A 24,339-nucleotide genomic window follows, 5' to 3' on the forward strand; every position below is an offset into this window, starting at 1 on the left:
CTGGTTCAGGACATATCAGCGGTACGAAAGTCACTTTCATCATCGAAGTAACCGCAAACAAACGTGTTTTAAAAATCTCGAGAATATCCAAAGTTGCGTCCCCCTCTCTAGTAAGGCGTTAAATCCTCTTACTTGGAGCGTCCGGTGCTCGTGTCCTGGCATGAGTTTATTGGGTGCCATATACAGCCTGCAAGTTCTTGCTATGGTAGCACTGAAACCTTGAACACATTGGTCACTTTATCCGAGAGTCCCTCAGTACTGAAGATTTGGAGGCTCGGCCTGGGTTTGGAGGCACGGAGAAGATGGGGGGGGGGTGAAGATAATCGATTCCTGGTGAATCCACCTCAAGCCCGGTGATGGATGCGCCGGGGGTCGAGGCCATTACCTCAATCCCATTGACGTCCCAGGGTTACCAGTGAAAGGAAGGAACCAAACGGGGAACCCGTCTGTTGAGAGTGTGGAAGGGAACCCTTGAAATTATCATCCCCTCTTGGTGACTGGCCGTCAGAAAAAGGCCCTGGGTTGCCATCATTCGCTTGGACAAAAGTCGAGGTTTCTTTACTGTCTCGGATTCTACGCAATGCGATGATGCCGAGTTGGTTCCCGGACGGAAAGCTGCTCACTGGGCCCATTTTGATGGTTCACCCCTGTGTCACCAAACAAGAACCAGCGCAACAAGTGCCCCGTTTAGGGCACCACTAATATAAGAAAGAAACATATAGAATCATACAGCACAGAAGGAGGCCATTCGGCCCATCGTGCCTGTGCCGGTTCTTTGAAAGATTCTATCCAATTAATCCCACTCCCCCGCTCTTTCCCCACAGCCCTGCAATTTATTTTTCTTTTTTTTATGCCCCAATGAAACTAAAAGAAGCTCAACATTAGCAAAAAATAGTCCCAACAAAAGCAAAGGGAATCTTCCAAACTAAATCATAACGTTGATATCAGTGTCTATAAGACCCTCTTATACCCTGCGGTGCCCACCAGTCGCGAAAAGGCTGCTCACTGGGCGCCGGATCATTAAACACCTGAATGAGATTACAAAATGTCAGACAGCCATAGACAACTCCCCAAATACCCATCAGACTCTCCACCGTGAGCCGGGCAGCCTGCCTCCTGGATCTAGTACTTGGGGAAGGCGCTGAGCATTTCAATGAGATTTGCCGTGAGGACACATTGGCGGGGACGTGTCACGCACAGAGAGCCAGTGACGAGTAGATAAGGAGGAAGTGGCTGACGCTGCCTCTCTTGAATTTTCATTAAAGCCCCTTTTCTCTCTCTCTCTCTCCGTCACGTTATCCCGGATTCTCGGCGGGAGCATTCTGCACGTTTCCAACACCAGCGATCCGGCGGAGGAAAAAAAAAACCCCAGATGAAGCTATGGATTATCTTAAGCAAGGATTCGGTGGAGTGAAGTTTTAAAGTTGCCTAGCCCCTGTTCCACACCCCAGTCATTGGTTTAAGCCCCTAGTTATTGCGGTGGGGCCGTGGAATGGAGGTGTAGCCACAGAGTGCAGGCTGGTGCAACCTCCACTGGAAGGCGAAAAGCAAATCCCAGCAGCCACAGATGGAAAGTGGGGAGGAGCAGAATGTTGTACGGGAGAGGTTGCCCCTGCTTTAGGGAGTGCTGGCCAGGGGCGCCGGCTCTCAGTCTCTCCATCGCTAGCTGGCCGGACTATGAGGCACCATGGGCTGGTGCGACCCCGGCGTGCAGATGCTCCTCACCATGATGGGCGCCTTCGCAGCTTTCAGCCTGATGACCATATCCATCGGCACCGATTACTGGCTCCACTCGCGGGCTTATATCTGTAACGGGACCAACGGCACCACCGACGAAAACCAAGTGAGAAAGGAGAAGGGCTCCTTGATCCACTCGGGGCTGTGGAGGGTGTGCTGCGTAGAAGGTATCGTGTTTAATCGTTAATAGATGCACCGTGGTCACGGGGAGTCACGGCAGAACCAGCAGCCCCGAGCTTGGGGTTTTTTGAAACAATCTGTTGCCGCTAAATACCTCTTTGTGCGACATGGTTAACCCTTTGAATGGGTTACTGAGCTTCACTGAATGTCTTTGTGTGAACTCCGGGCTGCCCGGGGGGTGGTGGGGGAAATGGTCAGTCCAATGGGGGTGTCTTATTACAGGGTTTAAGGATGTACCCCAATAAAACATCAGGAAAAACCGAGGAAATAGAATAGTCCTCTTCCTGTCTAGGTTTGATCTCAGTGGGAGACACGGGGATGCATTTATTATGAGTTTATTGCCTATTTGGTGATTTTTTTTAAAAAAAAAGAACTTGTAAAACTTGGAACAGACTGTGTGCGAGGTTCAATTAGTTTGAAATTCAGAGCGGCGAGGCTTTCAAATAGAGTGAGGGTTGGCGACAGGAGATGAGGAGAGTTCACAGCTCGGCGCTTCGAATGTTCCTGGTTTTTTTTCCCCGTCATAAATTTATTTGGTTGTCCCTGGCGTTTATCTATAACTGTGGACTAAAGTGGCTTTCCGGAGACATGAACAAGGGGATCTCGGCTTGGCTGCACAGCACCCGCCGTCTAATTCAATCAGCTAATGTTAGCACACGTGAACTTCACGGTCACATCTCTCTCATTCTAAGCGACAGTCAGTGTCTGCACTGAGGCACATCAACTGCTCGAGAATACAATAGGACAGGCCGGATAGAGATGTTACCTACGAATTCAGCTTATGTAAGCTCATTAGAGGGAAGAATCATTCTTTTGTCACAAATAGGATTTAAAGGGTTACTCGTTGATCCGTGTGTTATTGTCATCCCAACCCCCGCAGTGTTACACAGAATTACATTGCATTTACAGCACAGAAACAGGCCATTCGGCCCAACTCGTCTATGCTGGTGTTTACGCTCCACACGAGCCTCCTCCATCTCTCTTCATCTAACCCTATCAGTAAATCCTTCTATTCCTTTCTCCCGCATGTGTTTATCTAGCTTCCCTTTAAATGCATCTGTGCTATTCGCCTCAACTACTCCTTGTGGTAGCCAGTTTCACATTCCAACCACTCTGTGGGTAAAGAAGTTTCTCCTGAATTCCCGATTGGATTTATTGTCTTACATTTATGGCCCCTAGATTTGTTATTAAATATTGTCTAACACTTGTTTGAATGAGTCAGCGAATACAAAGTGAAATAAAACACAGCCCATTTGCAATACACACAGCTCAAGTCAACAGCTGAAAAAAGGTTAATATCTTTAATATTTGGGGATGAGAAGCCTCCATCAGACCGTCGAGAAGGTTTCCACCCCAAAATTTTACTGTGTCTTTCTCTTCCAGATCCCGACTGTTCTTCCGTTCAGACTACAGATTTACAGCTTTGGGAGATTTTCTTATCATCTGAATCTGTTGGGCTCCTCGGTACAATTCCTATTTCCTATTGAAACCCCACAAGGTTTATAAACAGAGAAGGGCCATACCCGCACTGTGATGTGATAAACATCTCCATTCCTTACACTGACTATCACTAGGGGAGCTCGCGTTTATGGTATCAGGCTGCTGTGGTTGGTGCACAAGTAGTGTTCTGAAAAGGTAATGCTTGGATTTTTAATCCATTTAATAAAACGCCCGATAACTTGAAGGTTAGATAGAGCGCCAGCCAAATGCCTAAGCGTGCCTTAAACCCAGCCTCATTAAAGCACCTCCACCCCTGCACCTTGTGGCTATTTCCACTTTTTTGCACCAGTTACTGTCTTGATGCCCTGAAACGAGCCAGACTAGTGCCAATTGTGCGCGCAGTTCCGTCCTGTGGGCCCGCACTCAATTGATAAAACTCACTCCGGCCATCGGCAGCGCTATTTACTCCCCCCAACCCCTCCCCCCAGAACCTCTACTTCGTATTATTACAAGAGCTGCCACCACCCTCTCAAATCCCAAAAGTGTCCATTAACAGAATGAACCAGTTCAGTACAGAAAGACAGTGACCCAAAGATTGACTTGTTGGGTCTCGGGGTGGGGGTTACACTGAGGTTATTTCCCTCCATCTCTCCTAAAGGCACCGATTCTTGCCGTGGGGAAGGTCCTGCGGAACTGGCTGCTCTCTGGTACCCTCTTCACGAGTGAACCGAGACATTGCATGTGGGAGCAGGGATTTGATTGTGATGGCACCACACTCATACACACTTTCTAGCAGGGGCCGCTAGATAGCGATGCCAAGCAGGAGCTGTGACCGATTCCCCCCTCCCTACCAGGGGTTGTTGGGGACAGTTGTAGAACGGTCCTAGTGGGTTGGAAGGTTGCAAATGTAACGCCGCTACTCAAGAAAGGAGGGAAGAGTGAAAACAGGGAACTACAAGCCAGTTAGCCTAACATCAATCCTCGGGAAAATGCTGGAATCTATTATTAAGGAAGTAGTAACAGGGCACTTAGAAAATCACATGATTAGGCAGAGCCAACATGGTTTTATGAAAGGGAAATACTGTTTGACAAATCTATTGAGTTTTTTGAGGATGTAACTAGCAGGGTAGGTAAAGGGGAACCAGTGGATGCAGTATATTTGGATTTTCAAAAGGCATTTGTTAAGGTCACACACAAAAGGTTGTTACACAAGATAAGGGCTCATGGGGTTAGGGTAATATATTAGCAAGGATAGAGGATTGGTTAATGGACAGAAAGTCAGAATAAACGGATCATTTTCAGGTTGGCAGGCTGTAACTAGTGGGGTGCCGCAAGGATCAGTGCTTGGGCCTCAGCTATTTACAATCTATATTAATGGCTTAGATAAAAGGGACCGAGTGTAATGTATCCAGGTTTGCTGATGATACAAAGCTAGGTGGGAAAGTAAGCAACGAGGAGGACACAAAGGGTCTGCAAAGGGATATAGACAGGTTAAGTGAGTGGGCAAGATGGTGGCAGATTGAGTATAATGTGGGGAAATGTGAGGTTATTCACTTTGGTAGGAAGAATAGAAAAACAATATTTTTTAAATGATGAGAAACTATTAAATGTTCAGAGGGATTTAAATGTCCTTGTACACAAAACATGCAGGTACAGCAAGCAATTAGGAAGGCAAATGTTATGTTGGCCTTTATTGCAAGGGGGTTGAAGTACAAGAGTAAGGAAGTCTGGCTGCAATTGTACAGGGCATTGGTGAGACCACACCTGGAGTATTGTGTACAGTTTTGGTCTCCATACCTACGGAAGGATATACTTGCCTTAGAGGCGGTGCAATGAAGGTTCACTAGATTGATTCCTGGGATGAGAGGGTTGTCCTATGAGGAGAGATTGAGTAGACTGGGCATCTACTCTCTGGAATTTCGAAGAATGAGAGGTGATCTCGTTGAAACATACTAGATTCTGAGAGGGCTTGACAGGGTAGATGCTGAGAGGATGTTTCCCCTGGCTGGAGAGTCTAGAACCAGGGGGCATAGTCTCAGGATAAGGGGTCAGCCATTTAGGACTGAGAAGGGAAGAAATTTCTTCACTGAGAGGGTTGTGAATCTTTGGAATTCTCTACCCTAGAGGGCTGTGGATGCTCAGTCGTTGAGTATATTCAAGGCTGAGAGATAGATTTTTGGACTCTAGGGGAATCAAGGGATATGGGGATCGGGCGGGAAAGTGGAGTTGAGGTCAAAAATCAGCCATGATCTTATAGAATAGCAGAGCAGGCTTAAGGGGCCCTATGGCCTACTCTGTTCTTATATTCTTAGAACCACCACTGCTGCTGCACTGTCGGGCACCTTCTGTATTGGTAAACAGAATGACCCAGTTATAGACACCACATGGTTAAAACATTATTGGCATCACCTACACGTAGCTCCAATGAAAAGGATGGAGTCCTGTTCTGTTGTTGTCCCTCACCAGGAATATAGAGATGTTATCACTCTGATTTACTACAAACCCACTTCCAATTCAACAACCAACAGTACAAGCATTTATAACATCAACCTCGCCAGCAAATGCGCTTTGTTACAGGGACATCTCCCCCTCACCCCCAGTGTCTACATTCCAATTCAATTTTCAAACAATAAGTTTATTCCTGTAACCTACCATTGCTGCCAAACAGGAGTCAAAGTTTGTTATACAGAGAATAGAACTGCTGCATATTAATAGAAAATAGAACCAAAGGGGAGATGAAGAAAATCTTTTTACTCAGCCAGTTGCTTTGATCTGGAATGCACTGCCTGAAAGGGCGGTGGAAGCAGATTCAATAGTAACTTTCAAAAGGGAATTGGATATATGCTTGAAAAGGGAAAAAAAATGCAGGGCTATGGAGAAAGAGCAGGGGAGTGAGACTAATTGGATAGCTCTTTCAAAGAGCCAGCACAGGCACGGTGTGCCGAATGACCCCCTTCTGTGCTGTAAGAGTCTATGATTCTAAGTTACTAAAGATAACCTTTAAGTGAGCATAAGTTAAAGTGAAAATGCATGTAATGGGGCAGGGTCTGAACAGACCAGATGGAGTCCAGTTCATATCTGTGCATTGCAATGCCTCCTCACACATCCAATATCAACCAGAGAAATACCAAGGAAATACCATAGTCCCGACCCCTAAAACAATAAGTTTTAAACAACACTAATCTAATGTTTTGTATTATGCGCGTGGGCTTAAAGTTTACATGAACCAGAAAATCAATTAAGGAAGAATTCACCCAGTAACATGCCTCTCACTTTGAACCAGTGAAAAAAGATTATTTAAGTGGAGAATGCTCGGACAGTGAGATCCCTTCTTTCTTGGGGTAAATCACTCCAGGGGCCTGGGGGCTTGTCACCGTCTGACATGTTTGCTTTTTAAGTGTAATCTCTGCCCTTATTTCTCCAGAAACTATTGCGTTTTGCTGTGATGGCGGAATGCCGAAGTCTCAAAGTACCTTATCTAAATGACTATTCTTCATGTGCGAGTGGCGATAGCTAAAATCAGCTGATTATTTATCCAAACCGGATCCAATTCCCACCAGATATGCTTTTCCGTGAGAGTCGCTGGATAATGATAGGGAGGACGATCGCCCCTCTCCTAGCAGTCAATGCTAGTGCCCTTGGATATCAGTCTGTAGCGCTAGCACAGCAAGTTTAATAAGGGAATAGGGGACGGAAAGCCAATAATATCATGAATTAAAAACATAAAATGCAAGTCAGGCAGCATCTGTGGGGAAAGAAACAGAGTTCATGTTTCAGGTCGAAGACCTTTCGTCGGAACTGGGAGATGTTAAAAGAGTTAAAGTTTTTAAGCAAGGGAAGGGGAGGGAGGAACAATACCATTATTCAAGAAGGGGAGTAGGGAAAAACCGGGAAACTACAGGCCAGTGAGCCTAACATCAGTGGTAGGAAAATTATTGGAAAAAATTCTGAAGGACAAAATTAGTCTCCACTTGGAGAAGCAAGGATTAATCAGGGATAGTCAACATGGCTTTGTCAAAGGAAGATCATGTCTGACTAATTTGATTGAATTTTTTGAGGGGGTGACTAGGCGTGTGGATGAGGGTAACGCAGTGGATGTGGTATACATGGATTTCAGTAAGGCCTTCGATAAAGTCCCCCACAGGAGACTGGTCAAGAAGGTACGAGCCCATGGAATCCAGGGTGCCTTGGCACTTTGGATACAAAACTGGCTTAGTGGCAGAAGGCAGAGGGTGATGGTCAAAGGTTGTTTTTGTGACTGGAAGCCTGTGGCCAGTGGGGTACCACAGGGATCGGTGCTGGGTCCCTTGTTGTTTGTGGTCTACATTAATGACTTGGATATGAATGTAAAAGGTATGATCAGTAAGTTCGCTGATGATACAAAAATTGGTAGGGTGGTAAATAGCGAGGAGGATAGCCTCAGTCTGCAGGACGATATAGATGGGTTGGTCAGATGGGCGGAACAGTGGCAAATGGAATTTAACCCGGAAAAGTGCGAGGTGATGCACTTTGGAGGGACTAACAAGGCAAGGGAATACACAATGAATGGGAGGACCCTAGGCAAGACAGAGGGATCTTGGTGTGCAAGTTCACAGATCCCTGAAGGAGGCGGAACAGGTAGATAAGGTGGTAAAGAAGGCATATGGGATACTTGCCTTTATTAGCCGAGGCATAGAATATAAGAGCAAGGAGGTTATGATGGAGCTGTATAAAACACTGGTTAGGCCACAGCTGGAGTACTGTGTGCAGTTCTGGTCGCCACACTACAGGAAGGATGTGATCGCTTTGGAGAGGGTGCAGAGGAGATTCACCAGGATGTTACCAGGGCTGGAGCGCTTCAGCTATGAAGAGAGACTGGGAAGATTGGGTTTGTTTTCCTTGGAGCAGAGGAGGCTGAGGGGGGACATGATTGAGGTGTACAAAATTATGAGGGGCACAGATAGGATGGATACTAAGGAGCTTTTTCCCTTCATTGAGGGTACTATAACAAGGGGACATAGATTTAAGGTATAAGGCGGGAGGTTTAGAGGGGATTTGAGAAAGAACTTTTTCACCCAGAGGGTGGTTGGAGTCTGGAACTCACTGTCTGAAAGGGTTGTGGAGGCAGGAACCCTCACAACATTCAAGAAGCATTTGGATGAGCACTTGAAATGCCATAGCATACAAGGCTACGGACCAAATGCTGGAATATGGGATTAGAGTAGACAGGGCTGATGGCCGGCGCGGACACGATGGGCCGAAGGGCCTCTATCCGTGCTGTATAACTCTATGACTCTAAAAGGGAAGGTCTCTGATAGGGTAGAGGGCACAAGTGATTAAATGACAAAAGGGATGATGATGATGCAAGGCAAGGAAGGTGATGATGGGACAGGTTAACAAACAAAAGATTGACCAGGAGTAGCTGTAAATGGCAGCAGCAGAACCATTACCAGCACTAGCTGACCGAAAAAAATGGGAGCAGTGGTTATGATCTGAAGTTATTGAAATCAATGTTGCGTCTGGAAGGTTGTAAAGTGCGGTTGTATCATGGACTGTAACGTTCCTGTTTCATCGTAAAACACAGTGGCACATCCATCATCACTATTAGCTGGTGATGATTGTTTCAGAAAGGCAGGCTTTCTGACTCGGCTGTTATTCATTGTTTCAGTAAAGCTGATGGGGTTGTAGTAGATAGAAAAAAGGGATGAAAGACTAGTTTGCATTTATATAGCGGCTTTCACATCCTTGGGGGCATCCCCAAAACTCTTCACAGCCAATTACTTACTTTTTTGAAGTATAGTCACTTATGTGGTGAGATGAATGAACAGTTAATCTTTTTTGTGGTGTTGTTTGCAGGATGAATGTTGGCCATGACACCCCATAACTCCCCACTGTTCATAGAATCATATAGCCCAGAAGGAGGCCATTCGGCCCATTGTGTCTGTGCCGGATCTTTGAAAGAGCTATCCAATTAAACCCATCGCCCCGCCTTGCCCTGCAAATGTTTTACTTTAAATATTTATCCAATTCCCTTTTGAAAGTTACTATTGAATCTGCTTCCACCACCCTTTCAGGCAGTGCGTTCCAGATCATAACAACTGGCTAATTAAAAAAATTCTCCTAATTTCCACTCTGGTTCCTTTGCCAGTTGCCCTCTGTGTCCTCTAGTTACCAACCTACCTGCCAGTGGAAACACTTTATCCTTATTTATTTTGAGCACCTCTATTAAATCTCCCCTTATCCTTTTCTGCTCTAAGGAGAACAATTCCAGCTTCTCCGGTCTCTCCATATAACTGAAGTCTCTCGTCCCTGGTCTTCAAAAAAGTGTCATGGAATTTTTTGCATTCTCTGAACAGTTAGTCAGAGCCTTGGTCTAATGTCACATTAGAAAATTGGCACCTCCTGCAGTGCAGCACTCCCTCAGTACTGCACTGTCAGCCTACATTATGTGCTCAGGTCCTGGAGTGGGCCTTGAACCCACGATCTTCTGAACCTGGAGGTAAGAGCACGATCACCGAGCCAAGCTGACACACTGAGACCAGGAACCGATCTCCCCATTCCTGGCACAGTGACACTGACATCAATTCTAGTGCTTACAATATCTGTACTTCAATAGATAATTAAAGCAACTAAACCAAAGTGCTTTGATCAGCTCAAGATTTCTTATTCCAGCATAGGACTTGCATCTTAACAGGTTTTAATCACTCACAGATAGTTGACTATCAATGTTTTGTTTATAATTAATCCCCAGTTTGATTCAGTTAAAAATCCCATTAAAAAACAATCTTGAAATTTGGGTTCACTGGAATAGGGGTGGGGTGAGAATTTAGCATTAGCAGGCCAGTAAAATGGACCCCTCATCTTCAACAATCTATCAGTTCACTTTAGAAACTCCAGACATCCTCGGAACGAACAATTCTTAAAAGTGTGTCTGAAAAGCACTTCAATGGACACTGATAACAGTCAACACTCGTTTAGCCAATGGGGAAAAAAACAAGCAGGATTACAATAATCCAAAATAAATATCTTACATGTTTGGGTCAAATTAGCTGCTAATGGCTGCAGTATCCAATTAGGTTTCAGAGTGGTATAGGAAACAAAGAAGGATTAAATCACTGGGCTCTCCTGTTACACGTTAAATGATCTCTTTATCATCTGTCCCAGTAGGGGACTGATTGGGATTATTCTCACTATGTACTCAGTGATGCTAACACTGTAGACCATTGTTGTGGTGATGCCTGGGCCCCATTCAGCATCAGGGACTATATAAATCCAGCTATTACCTGTAGCAGTTACAGTATCATTTTTATGCCGAGTGTCTCACTGAAAAATAAGATTTTCTGCAAAAGCTTGTGCCTTACTGCCACTGTGCGGAAACGTGGGGAAATGGGATCAGCTGCCTGCATTGTCCACACAGCAAGTCTATGACTTCAGCTCAGTTGTCCAGAGACATTTCTTTAAGAGGACTGAAAATTTGAGAAGTCAACCCAAGCTGTTCTGACACAGTTGTTCAAGAAAGACATTTGGCAGCTCCAATGGATGTTTGCATTGAGGTTTCATTGTATTATTGTTTTGTGCAATGTCTCCCCAGTCCCGTTAAGAAAACGCATAAAGAAGAAAAACTTGCATTTCTATAGCGTTTTTCACGATCTCAGGGCGTCCCAAAATGCTTTACAGCCAATGAAGTACTTTTGAAGTGTAGTCACTGTATTAATGTAGGGAAAAGCAGCAACCAAATTGCACACAGCAAGGGCCCACAAACAGCAATGTGATAATGACCAGATAATCTGTTTGTGATGTTGGTTGAGGGATAAATATTGGCCAGGACACCGGGGATAACTCCCCAGTTCTTCATCAAAAGAGTGTCATGGGATCTTTTACATCCACGCGAGAGGGTAGAAGGGGCCTCGGTTTAATGTCTCATCCGAAAGACGGCACCTCTGACAGTACAGCACTCCCTCAGCAGTGCACCGGATCCGGGGTCAGCCTGGCTTACATGCTTTTGTGGGCAGTGAATTAATAGGTATCTTTGAAATGGTAAATGATGCTGGGGAATTATCCTTTCCACCACCCCCCCCCCCCCCCCACCCCTTGTAGGCCAGTCCCTCACATTTCTTTCTGGTTATGTTAATTAGTTTGTTTACCCAGTGGTTCATTAAGTTAACTTCCCTCTTTTGCATTTCTAAAATTTCATGTACATCTCAAACTCTCTCCTCTTAGCTCTTTTTCTTTAAATTTGATTTCGCCCATCCCCAGCTCTTACTCTTATTCACAGCTATATTCTTGAGGGGCCGACTGGATTAACAACCGAGGCTCATAACTGTTCCCCAACATATTAAACACCACAGCTGCATCTGGTACAGAGATCCTTAAACACAAGATCCCACTCAATGCAGCAATTAAGAGAATTTCTTGATGGTTCCTATTGCTTGATGCTTTGCGAGCAAATGGAAATGGACCATCTTGGTTTTGAGAAACTATCTGACACTCTCAAAACCCAAAGAGGACTATGGTGGCAGAGGTGGGGATGGGAAGGGGGAAGGGGGGAGCGGGTGGAGGCAGTAGTTACTATGGAGATCAGGAGCAGCTGAAAGATAGAAAACTGAGGCACTCCAACACTAACACTGGCAGGAAGGTATAATTACAGTATGACAAGTCTATGTGGGCTTGAAATGTATTGACACAAAAAATGTGACAAAGTAAGGTTTTGCAGACAGGAAGTGCATGTGGATCTAGGATGTTTAGTAAGATATGGATATGTGCAAATATTTCTTATAACCCAATACTGGATTTGTTACTTATGAAAATAAATCTTACAGATTAACTTATGTTGTTGTGAATAAATCTGAATGAGGAGGTAATGTGGGGTCACAGCTGGAAGACTACAGATTACACATCATTGCACTATGCATCACTATATTTTGATCACTTCATGACATTAAGTTATTACATATAGATTACACAGTTGGTAATGAGTTAAAATTATTCATCCATCAAAAGGGGTTCAGGTGACAACTAAAATATTGATGCAGATGAGAAAGGCCATTCAGCCCATCCTAGCTCTATATTCCAGAAAGACCCCCCTGCCCCCCTCCCCCAATTACAGCATCCAACTGTTGAAATGAATCCAGAGTTTCACCAATCTACCTGGAAAGCCATTCCATGTTGTGATCATTCTATGTGAGGGAGAACTTCCTGACATCCCTCCTAAATTTGCCTTTTGCTAGTTTAAACTGGGCTCCTCTTGTCACTGTTTAATTTGAATCAATGTTCCAGATCTACCCTTTCACACCTCTATCTGATCCCCATTCAGACACATCCAATTTTTTTAACCAGTCTTTCCTCATAACTCAGACCTTGGATGCAATGGATCAGTCTTGTAGCCCTTTTCTTCAGTGCTCACAGAACTCAAATGTCTCCCTTGTGTCTCAGTCATCAGGACTGAAACAGTGATCTGACCTGAGCATTGTACAGTTTAAGTATAACTTCCTCTGATATGTATCCTACTGTTTTGGCTCTTTAATTCAACATTTCATTTACCTTGTGATTGGACATGTTAAGTGCTTTTAAATCTATTAATATCCCTAGGTCTCCTTCAACTTCAGTCTCAGCCATTTCTGAAACTGAAATTTTTCTTATGGTCTAAGGATGACTGGTGTGGGACAAGAAAATAACCCAATGGTTCAGTTGGGTTGCTCTTTTAATGCTGGGATTAAGGGTTAGAGTCATAGGAAATTTAGCTCTGCAGCTATCTTGCACTGTTTGACCTAGGACCAAATAGGATATTAAATGCAAAATAGGACTTCCATCCCACAGCATGAAGATGACTCATCTCGAGGGACGTAAATTTCAACACAGATTAAGAAAAGAACAGCAGTTGTTGAATGTTGGTACCGGATCCAGATGCTGTGAACAGTGTTCTCAAACTAACAAACAAGTACATTCTTGTATTGAGAGACCCGGGTGAAGGGCCAAAGCCCATGGTACAGGATAGCTCCAAGGGTTGAAATAAAAAGAACAGGTAAATCAAGTAATATTGATTAGGTGATGCCAAGCTTGGGTTTTAAAAGCCTGAAGATTGCTGGAGGAAAGGAAAACTGGAGTTTGGAGTAGCAACTAGGGCAACGAGTCTCAATTTTAACACAATGAAGATTCAGGGAACATTATTCCGTGGAGAGACTAGAGAAGCTGGGGTGGTTGTTCTTAGAACAGAGAAGGTTAAGGAGAGATTTAATAGAGGTGTTCATAATCGTAAAGGGTTTTGATAAAATAACTAAGAAACTGTTTCTAGTGGCAGAAGGGTCAGTAACCAGAGGACACAGATTTAAGGTAATTAGCAAAAGAACCAGAGGCGAGATGAGATGTTTTTATGCAGCGAGTTGTTATGATCTGGAATGCACTGCCTGAAAGGGTGGGGGAAGCAGATTCAATAGTAACTTTCAAAAGGGAATTGGATAAATACTTGAAGGGGAAAAATTTGCAGGGCTATGGGGAAAAGGGCAGTGGAGTGGGACTTATTTAATTGCTCTTTCAAAGAGCCAGCACAGGCACGATGGGCCGAATGACCTCTTTCTGTGTTGCATCATTCTATGATTCTGTGAAGATGCTGTACTAATGTTGGCAAAAACAGGGAAATTCAGAGGGTCAATGAGCTCATTGTTTATCTAGTTTAGAGGGTATGTGCACACAACCAGAAGACAAACTCAATTTCCTCAAAAGCTTTTAACCTCAAGAAATGAAAAGTGATTTACTAGGACTTCAATGAAATAGATTCATGCACAAACCATTAAATTCTTTGAACTTATGAGAAGTTAGAATTTTTATTTTACCACACAGTATAAATCAGCAGTCAGATACCTCTGGAGTTATGTCATTTCCTAAGTGCATCCTAATGCGCTGTTTGTTATCCAGTGACCAGCAGGAAACCAGGATACATTGTCAGTTCTTTTCAAGTTAAAGCAGGGAAGATAACATTTTAATGGTTGTTGCTTCCTAAGTGATGCGGAATTCTAATAAGGCAGTGAACAGAAGGTTTTCATTATACATTTTAGAAGTTTGGTTTTACAGCAGATACTTCTCACAAGGACACTTTATATTCTTTAATAAAACACTTCTTTTGAAGTGTTGTCTTTTAAGACTATTGCATTATTTCATAGTGAAACTAATACATAAATTCTGAGCCGGCACTGGGATCTGCAAACTGTAGAACAGTAGTATAGTTTAATAAGGCACCTCAGACAAATATAATAACATGCTTCAGCAGTTATCAATCATATTTCTAGACTTGGTATAATGAATGTTGCCCTTCTTGGTGGGTATCTGATGGCTTCTGCGGGAGGTAGTTACCCCATTGGTGCTTACTGGGACTGTTACTTTCTGATTTCCACCATTTCAGGCCTTCAGAAAGGAAATTGCTTCAGAATCAATTACTTTCCTGAAGATGATGATTACGACCAGGAGGGTTCAGAATACCTTTTACGTAAGTATTTAAAGAATTTAATGCTCTATATGTGGGGATGATCAGTCATGTAGTTCTGAGCCACAACTGAAATAATACAGAATAGTATATAAATCTAGAACATTTGAAAATGTGCTGTTACGTGAGCACCTTAACATTTACACATTCACCCAACCCACCTTCTGTGGTTTACACCGACTCACACACAGCCGTCTACTTTCACCTATCCAGCCCTCCACATCAACTCTGAGACTCCATCTTCTTTCTTATCTCTGGAGGCTTTTGCCATAATGTAGAATGTATGACTTTAAAACACGGGCTGAATTATGGCTGCACACCCTGATCTATTTATCCCTCACTTTCTAACCCCACTTCACCTGAAGACTACACTTGGTCTTGACTCTCAATGTGCGTCACCATGGGAGAACAACTAGTATTTTATAAATGAAAGACTAGATACTTTGCCCTCCAATTTTATCTCCTGAAGCCAGTGACTCAACTTGATGTAATTCCTCAAGCACCAACCCTCTGATACCGTACCCAAGTCTAACTTTTCCTATGTAACTGTAGACAGGGAGTGCTAGCAGACTCTTCTACCATGATGGGTATCATCTTGTCCTCATCTGATGACCATATATGTTCACTTTCCAGTGGGGTTACTGGATAAGGATTAGAAACCCTGGCTGATTTGATCCCTTCTCCCTAGCCCAGGAACACCGAAGCTCAATGCAGGGATCCACTACACTGAGAACAACTAATTTGGCAGAGATCAGTGATCTAACCGGGGAACCTCCTGCTGTTTTTGACTCAGTAGCACATCACATGGTGTCGTTTTAAATGACCCCGGCAGGAATTACAAAGAGATACTGTGACACTATTTTTTCTGTTCCCACATGTACACACTTATCTGACCTGTACACACACCAGTTTATAGTCAATAAATTGATCATGTTGTACTTTTTGGATTCCCAATAAGAAAATGATAGATTTTAAACCATCAGACTGGAATGAGAGAGGTGAAAAAGATAGAACAAGTTGTTTGTTTCTCTCTTTAGGCATCGTCCGTGCTTCCAGTTTATTCCCGATCCTGAGTGCCATCCTGCTGTTGTTGGCAGGCCTCTGTGTTGGAGCGGGCAGATTGTACAGCAGCAAAACCAACATTATCCTCAGTGCTGGCATCTTATTTGTAGCAGCAGGTGAGCGCCAACCTCCTCCTCCCCTCCCACACACATCCACTACTCACTCCAGATTCACAGACAATGCTACTAACTCACACATACACCCACCGCTCACTCCAGACTCTCAGACAATGCTACTGACACATACACAATTTATAAATACACAGGTTACTCACACTAACAGTACACAAAAAACACACATTAACATTCAGAAAACATATGCCAAAACACAGCTTCACATACAACATGCAAAATACACATGCACACTCATGGATACTACAAAATAAGCCAAAAATCAGGGCAGACATTCTCTTTTCAGTAGTACAAAGTTCTTGTTAATATATCCAAAGTGGTATGTATATGTAAAGAATTATTGCAGCAATCAGATGGTTAATGAAGCTTGATATCTAATATAGTCCCCCCCCCATATTAAACATCTGTTTTACTGGTATTTTAAAGATGAAATGTACTGCTTAATTAAGAATGACAGTTCTCACTCACATTCACTTTGCAAAAGAAAAAGAACTTGCACTTTGTATGGCACCTTTCATGAAGTGGAGATGCCGGTGATGGACTGGGGTTGACAATTGTAAACAATTTTACAACACCAAGTTATAGTCCAACGATTTTATTTGAAATTTACAAGCTTTCGGAGGCTTCCTCCTTCCTCAGGTAAATGTCAGGAATTCCTCGAAGCCTACGCATTTATAAATCACAGAACAATACATGGTGATTACAGATAGTCTTTGCAACTGCCCGTTGCCAAGGCAATCACAGTGTTCAGACAGAGAGGTGTTACCTACAGAGCCCCCGAATATACAGTCAACAAAAAAAAACAAACAAACAGGAAAAAAAAGAGAGGCAGAAACATCCGGAAGGCAGAGAAAGCCAGCAAATGACCCGTTATATTAAAAACAGATAGCTTTTGTTCGCTGGTGGGGTTACGTGTAGCGTGACATGAACCCAAGATCCCGGTTGAGGCAGTCCTCATAGGTGCAGAACTTGGCTATCAATTTCTGCTCGACGATTTTGCGTTGTCGTGTGTCTCGAAGGCCGCCTTGGAGTACGCTTACCCGAAGGTCGGTGGCTGAATGTCCCTGACTGCTGAAGTGTTCCCCGACTGGGAGGGAACCCTCCTGTCTGGCGATTGTTGTGCGGTGTCCGTTCATCCGTTGTCGCAGCGTCTGCATGGTCTCGCCAATGTATCATGCTCTGGGGCATCCTTTCCTGCAACGTATGAGGTAGACAACGTTGGCCGAGTCACAGGAGTATGAACCATGCACCTGGTGGGTGGTGTCCTCTCGTGTGATGGTGGTATCTGTGTCGATGATCTGGCATGTCTTGCAGAGGTTACCGTGGCAGGGTTGTGCGGTGTCGTGGACGCTGTTCTCCTGAAAGCTGGGTAATTTGCTGCGAACGATAGTCTGTTTGAGGTTGGGTGGCTGTTTAAAGGAGAGTAGTGGAGGCGTGGGGATGGCCACAGCGAGGTGTTCGTCATCATTGATGACATGTTGAAGGCTGCGGAGAACATGGCGTAGTTTCTCCGCTCCGGGGAAGTACTGGACGACGAAGGGTACTCTGTTGGTTGCGTCCCATGTTAGTCTTCTGAGGAGGTCTATGCGATTTTTCGCTGTGGCCCGTCGATCGATGAGTCGAGCGTCATATCCCGTTCTTACTAGGGCGTCTTTCAGCGTCTGTAGGTGTCCATCGCGTTCCTCCTTGTCTGAGCAGACCCTGTGTATTCGCAGGGCCTTTCATGAACACAGGACATCCCAAAGTGCTTTACAGCCAGTTATATACTTTAAGTGTAGTCACTGTTGTAATGTAGGAAATGTGGCAGTCAATGTGCAGACAGTAAGGTCCCATAGGCAGCAATGTGATAATGACCAGTTAGTCTGTTTTCGTGATGTTGGTTAAGGGATAAATACACCATATGTATTGACACCACTATGTCAGCCAATGAGTTAGAGGCAGGGCAGAACACTGCAGGATTCACAGCAAACAGTCCATTTACTCAGCAAACAAAGTCTATTTAAAAAGAATCTCTACCAACTACAGCAAACAGAACTCATGACCAAAACTACAGCAAAGTCACCTGATAAAAGCAGTGTGATTTCTCCAGCGAAATGCAGTGAGTAGAGGATAATTACACAATACAAAATGATTATTTCTCCAGCAAAATGTAGTGAGTGGGAGATAGTTACATGATTATTTGCATAAAATCAATCCCAGTTACTGACAGCAGTGCGGTCTCCAGAGTGTGCAGTTACCCAATCATCTCCATTCTGGCCAGGAATAGTGGTGAAATTATGTGCAGCCAATAAATATTGCCTGGGTCAGGGGAGAACTCCCCTGCTCTTCTTCCTGATAGTGCCGTGGGATCTTTTAGGTCCACCTGAGAGGGCAGATAGGGCCTCCATTTAACATACCATCTCAATGACGGCACCTCCCTCAGTTCTACACTGGAGTGTCAGCCTGGATTTTGGCTGAAGTCTCTGGAGTGGGACAACCTTCGGACTCAGAGGCCAGAGTGCTACCCACTGAGCTAATTTTGTACTGCAGCAAATCCCTTTAACTAAGAGCTGGTGGGTTTGTCCATACTTTTAACAGCCATGGTCAGTAGAATTTTTGTTAAACGCCCAACAGTTCTCACAGCAAAATAGTTAGTTGGTAGTTTGAGGACTGGATTGTGCAGGTTTGGTTCACGAGGCTGATGGTTTTTCCCTCCCCAGGACTGAGTAACATTATCGGGATAATCGTGTATATATCGAGCAACACGGGCGACCCCTGGGATAAGAATGGCGATGACAAGAAGAACCTGTATTCTTACGGGTGGTCGTTTTACCTAGTCGCTTTGTCCTTCATTGTGGCGGAAATGGCCGGAGTCCTCGCCGTGAGTATTTACATCGATAAAAACAAAGCGGCGAGAACCAGATCGCACCTGAAGTATTTAAAGACTTCCTCCTCGCCCTACGCCAGGATGTCCACATACAGATACAGGCAAAGGAGGCGATCCAGGTCCAGCTCCAGGTCCGAGGAGCCGTCCCCGGCTCGGGAAATCTCTGCTGCCGCCAACATGAAGGCGGTGAGCAGCATGGTCCCGTTGACCGAGATCTCCATGTACACCTTGTCAAGAGAAGCCAACAAGCCGTCAATTGGAGCCGCCTACCACCCGGAACAGGAGGAGAGCTTCCTACAAGTTCATAACTGCTTCCAGAAGGAGGGGCTCAGCATGAACATAATGAACAGGCGAACGACGCCAGTCTGAACGCAGCAGGTTGGAAAACCCCAAGGGCCCATTTCCTTTTCTACCCTGTTCAAAGGGGCCGATCAATTAGAAGAGGCTTGACGCGTCTCCAATCCAAGAGTAGGGCGTGTCCCACCGGCATGGCTTCTCAATGTTGGTGGGTTCTTGGATTACCAGCAGGTGATGGACAAGGCGAGTAACATTAATAAAAAGGTAAAAGAGGGAGCTTTACATGGAATTGGGCGGGTGGGGCAAGGGAACGAGGCCCCGCTGATCAGAAAACAAGTTACACCAAAAAATAACACTTGGAGAACACTGACCCCCAGTCGAAAGCCTGAAGTGTGCCCATTTCTGTTCAGCTGGTAATAAATACAAAGTTTAACACGGATTAACATTTTGTAGCATTTAATATACACTATCATCTCATTCAATCTAAATACCAAGCCCAGGGACTGTTTAAGGACTAATCGGGATTTTCCTTGTAGTGCTCGTGTTTTAACCCTTTAAACGGTGCAGTGACGAAAAGGTCCGGCCCCTTTATCCCTATTGGATCTTCGTTTCCGTTTGTTAACCCTGTATATGACACTCGGTGCCCTGGGTGGAGGGTAGATGGGGAGCGCGCTGTACTGTTTTCCGGGGGTCTCTGTGGATGTGAGTGGGCGCCGCCTGGATGGTACCCGAGTCCTGGCCGGCTGTGAGCTGCCCAGAGCCCCCCGAGAAACGGCCCCTGAGCTTGTGTGTGATGGAATTGACTATCACTTTGCACAACTATTCAAAAGATTAAGTTTAATGTATACATACAATTGTTTAGGAACATTTAGCACCATACCTGTCATTAAAAGAACGGCGAGTTGAGTGTCCAGGATTCTCCGGGCTGTTGTCTCTTCGACGCTCACATTTAATGATGGGGATTTTGGATAAAACGAACCTTAATGTCATTATTGGTTGTGTTTCTTGTGCCCGCCCCCTCCCCACCATTAGATTCTCAGACATTTGTCACTGTAAAGATGTTAAAAGTTAGAACTGCGTATAGTACACGGGCAACAGTACTAAAACTGATCTATAATTAGATTGTGAAGATAATGGAGGCTAAGAATGGAGAGGGAGTCGCGCTCTTTGCTCCGAAGCAGTGTGTTCTGACTGTACGTGGTTGGGTTACTGTAAAGTATTTGTGATAATAAAGTAGTATCTGGATATGGTGGGAGTCTCCTGTTCTGTAAAGAAACGAGGTGCTTGCCTCAGTTAGTTGTGTTCATTTAGAAGCCTGAAGGGGGGGGTCTTTAACCGGGACTGGTGCCCCTTTCATTCGGTCTCCCAGAACAGCCATCCGATCTGAGGATTGGACTATTTGAACCTCAGTTCTATGTTCCTTTAGTCACACTGTTCTAATTTATAGATATCAAATTATTTTTTTGCCTGCGAGCGATGTTAGTGAATCATTACTGCACGGTGCTGTCATATAGCGCGATGTCGTCTCTCAGATCTGCTGTGTTCTTTCCCTCTAGATTCCGTGCGATAATCAGGGTCCACTTGTCGTTCCATTAAAGGATTGCAATTAGCTTAAAGGTTAGGATTAGATTTCAAAGCAGGTTTGTGTGTCGCCAGTTTAAACGGAGTTCCAGCTAGGACTGCATGGGTTAGAACCCAAACCAACTTAGTGAGGCCATTCCTTGTTTAACTGCACCCCTCGTGCTAGCAGGCAGTCCAGTCACTTCCCATTAAACTATTCAACACTCGAAGTGTGCAACATCACATGCCTATGTGCACTGGGCTTTAATGCTGAATATGAAACCCACTGATACTATTTGCAGGTTGTGGTGTTGCGATGGAGAACCTTAAAACCCGCCTCTTTGACCAAGCTTCTGGTGACCTGTCCTAATATCGCCTTCTTTGGCTCGGTGTTAAATTTTGTCTGATTATGCTCCTGTGAAACGCCGTGGGACGTTTTACTACATTAAAGGCGCTGTATAAATGCAATATGTTGGTGAGCTCAGAATAGCAGTAACTTTGTGCGTCATCTTCATGCAGGTTGAACACGCGGAGTAATATTCGCCAATAAGCTCGTTCCCGTTTAATAGCCAATAGATTCGGTACATAACTGAACCTGAATAAAATATCACAGCTGATTCTGTGTTTTTAAAATGAGATTTTTCTTCCTCTCTCCCAACAACGCAGTGGAGCGGATCCGAGCCACGCGGACCAGGAATGTCCCAGGTTCCGTCATTGACCTCACCCGAAACAGCAGTGAGGCTTTTCAATTGGCCTAAATGCTCTGGGGCAAAGTCACTCATACTGTGAAGTGTGTGCATGCGGGGATATCTGGTGAAGACCGGGCCAGGCTGGGCTCCTCCTCCTCCTCCCTCCTCCTCACTGGCAGTCTCAGAGGGGAGTTGCGTGAGGTACCAAACAGCTGCAAGTTCATATAGTCCAACATGAGTTACTGGCTGAATAGATAATATGACCTACTTTCCTTGTGATTTATAATAAGATTGGGCACTCACTTTAAAAAGAAAGCAGGGATTGCCAAATATAAACCAACATAAGGCAATTAAAGGAAAGAGATATTTAATATTACAGGTTGTTTATTTCCAGGGAGGCAAGAGAAGGAACTTGGTGTTCATTAAAGTAGGGCATCAGCTGGTGGTGTGGTAAGGGATTGCAAATGGAGCAGGTTTGATGGGCCGAATAGTTATTTTTTTCCCACTGGACCTCCTTAAAATAGACCACAGTTCCTCACAGCGCCATGCCCCTAGTGTAAGAGCGGAACTCTCAATCTTTTTGTGAATTAAACTAAATCAGGATTAAAACATGAAAAAGAAGTGTGGCGAAGAACATGATCTAGAGACAAGCAACACCAATAAACCGGTCCCTGTCAACAAATCCAGACAGGAGGAAGGTAGGGATTACGCCATACTCTAAATATTTCAGTTGAAGAATAAAGGATGATGCAACCTAAGGGGGAATTGTCTATCTTTACTCTTTCATTAATCTCCACACTAGAAGAGAGAACTTGTCCACCTAGGAGTGAGGTCAGAGACACGGCCAGCTTTACTAGATTTCTGACTCTGACCAGTAGATCTAGGAAGATCTAGGTTACTCCAAACGGTCACCTGGCAGATGCCGTGCATCATCACCCACTTGGCTTATCCCTCCCGTCATCCAGTGGTCCACATTATCAGATGATGCAGCGCCAGCCTCCTGATAGCAGAGCAAGATGGTCAACCAGAAAATTAGGTTAAAGATGGGCTACTTGGAGATAGACATACTCAGGGTCCTGTTCCCAAGAAGCACTGACAGCTGAGATATCCAACCCTACATTGGTACGGTTTTTAGCTCTGTTTATATCGTATTTGAGAGCCCGCCTGACATCTACATGAAGGAACCTAAATTTTATTTCTCAGATTGATGCAATGCAGGGTAGGATGCACTGATCCAGATATAAATCAAGATACGACCCCAGGCAGCAATGTTGGATATGGGGAGGGGGGAGAGAGGGAGGAAGGAACAAATCTGCTCTGTCCTCACGCCAGATGAGATACCGATTGACAATAACTGCCTGTGGGCAAATGTGAGCATTCGTGCATCACAGAGATGGGTAGAAATGCTCCACATGACGGGTTCCTATTAAAATGTAGCAAACTGCTTTCTCTAAAATTACTCAGGTTTCCAACTTCATCTTCGGCCTGATACGAAGTGATTGCTCCACTGCGACCTGTAACCACAAGGTAGGGCGCCTTCGAACACGGGCAATGACAAACAAGCCGAGCTGACAATTGCAGAAAAGCTCCCGTGGAGTGCCTTAATAACGCCATCGTCCATCATTACATCCTGCTAAACAAATTATGTCACAATAGCGCTTCTCTGAATAGGTTTTGAATGTTAGACAATAACGGACTAGGGGCAAAGTAAAGCACACGACCATTTCAAAAGTCAACATTCGAGATTTCCCTATTAATTAAAGTTCGGGCTCTTGATTCTTTCAGCACTGGGACAGCCTGGTAGGCGCAAGGGTGAAATATTTGACTTTCAATGGAGCCCCGAGTTCAAATTCCCCTAACTTCATTCAAACTTCGTGTAAATCACACGGGCATATAGGCGTGATCTCCTGAGCGGGGTCGGAGCTACACTATCCAGAGGACATGGGCTTTTAAATGTTACTAAAATGCTCAGCGTGTCCGAACATAAAGGTGAAGAAGTGTTTGTCCGATCTCGGCCATACTTTCATCGGCTGTCGGCGGACCATTCACAGCCTGTTATTGTAACTATTATGGGAGCCACATCTTGCAGCCGTTGACAGGAGAAGCCAATCACTGTATTAGTATCTGCAGAGTCCATGGCGAGTGGATGCCTCCCTTGGCCATACGTTGGCCCTCGGTACCCCATTGGACTGAAGCTGCCGCGCTGGGCTCTGATCTAGAGGTGGGTGTACCCGCGAATGATCACATTACCGGCTAAATAGGAGCAGAGCCCCGTTACTTCTTTTTTGAGGTGGTGTGGGGTTGGGGAGAGTCACTGGGTGGGCAGTTAGTGAGACCAATATCCGAGAACCATCTCCTGACGGGGATTTAAGAACCAACTCCTGGCAGAACAGACCCGCCGCTGTCCCAATTCTGAGCCTCGGGTCCAGTTTCTCCCGTAAGCAGTGCCTCGGAGACAAGAGGCAGGGGTGAACTCTCCCGTAGTTGGCTCCCTCCACAGAACGTGGCCCATATTATTTACTTCCCCGTTTGGAAGCACCAATTGAACCGTTTCACTGGGACAAACCGTTGGAGCAATCCCCATTCCTCTTCCGGTCTTGGGACCGTTCCAATCCGGGACTGGACACGGGCCAGTGCTGGCACCCACAATAAGCAGAGCCTGTCGGGCAGGGTCTCTGGGCGCACCAAACACTCTCCAGACTTACCATCACATCAAAGTGTCTCTGGGTAAGCAGGCCAGCCTGCCTTCAAACACTCCCGAAAACATCTCCGGTGGGAGGCTGGTTAAAGTTTTTTAAAAAATTCTTCCCCCCCCCCCCCAAATGCAGCTGAAGCGTTTTTACATCATTTGATAACTACCACCCCGCCAAACTTCCACCTGACTCACAGTAACTGGTTACCTTCAAGATTTTTTTTTTAAAT

The 24,339-nt window shown here is 44.9% G+C and overlaps 1 protein-coding gene across 1 annotated transcript; it reads left to right on the forward strand.

Annotated features, from left to right (window-relative positions):
• The first annotated feature begins 1,614 nt into the window (after positions 1-1,614).
• Positions 1,615-20,407, forward strand: LOC137341356 (voltage-dependent calcium channel gamma-4 subunit-like). The gene is made up of 4 exons (XM_068004479.1): positions 1,615-1,904; positions 14,732-14,815; positions 15,850-15,990; positions 18,705-20,407. Exons 1-4 carry the CDS (start codon positions 1,688-1,690, stop codon positions 19,238-19,240), a joined length of 978 nt encoding a protein of 325 aa, XP_067860580.1. The 5' UTR covers positions 1,615-1,687; the 3' UTR covers positions 19,241-20,407.
• The last annotated feature ends 3,932 nt before the right edge of the window (positions 20,408-24,339 follow it).

The sequence above is a fragment of the Heptranchias perlo genome, chromosome 23 (genome assembly GCF_035084215.1).
Source record: "Heptranchias perlo isolate sHepPer1 chromosome 23, sHepPer1.hap1, whole genome shotgun sequence".
NCBI lineage: Eukaryota > Metazoa > Chordata > Chondrichthyes > Hexanchiformes > Hexanchidae > Heptranchias > Heptranchias perlo.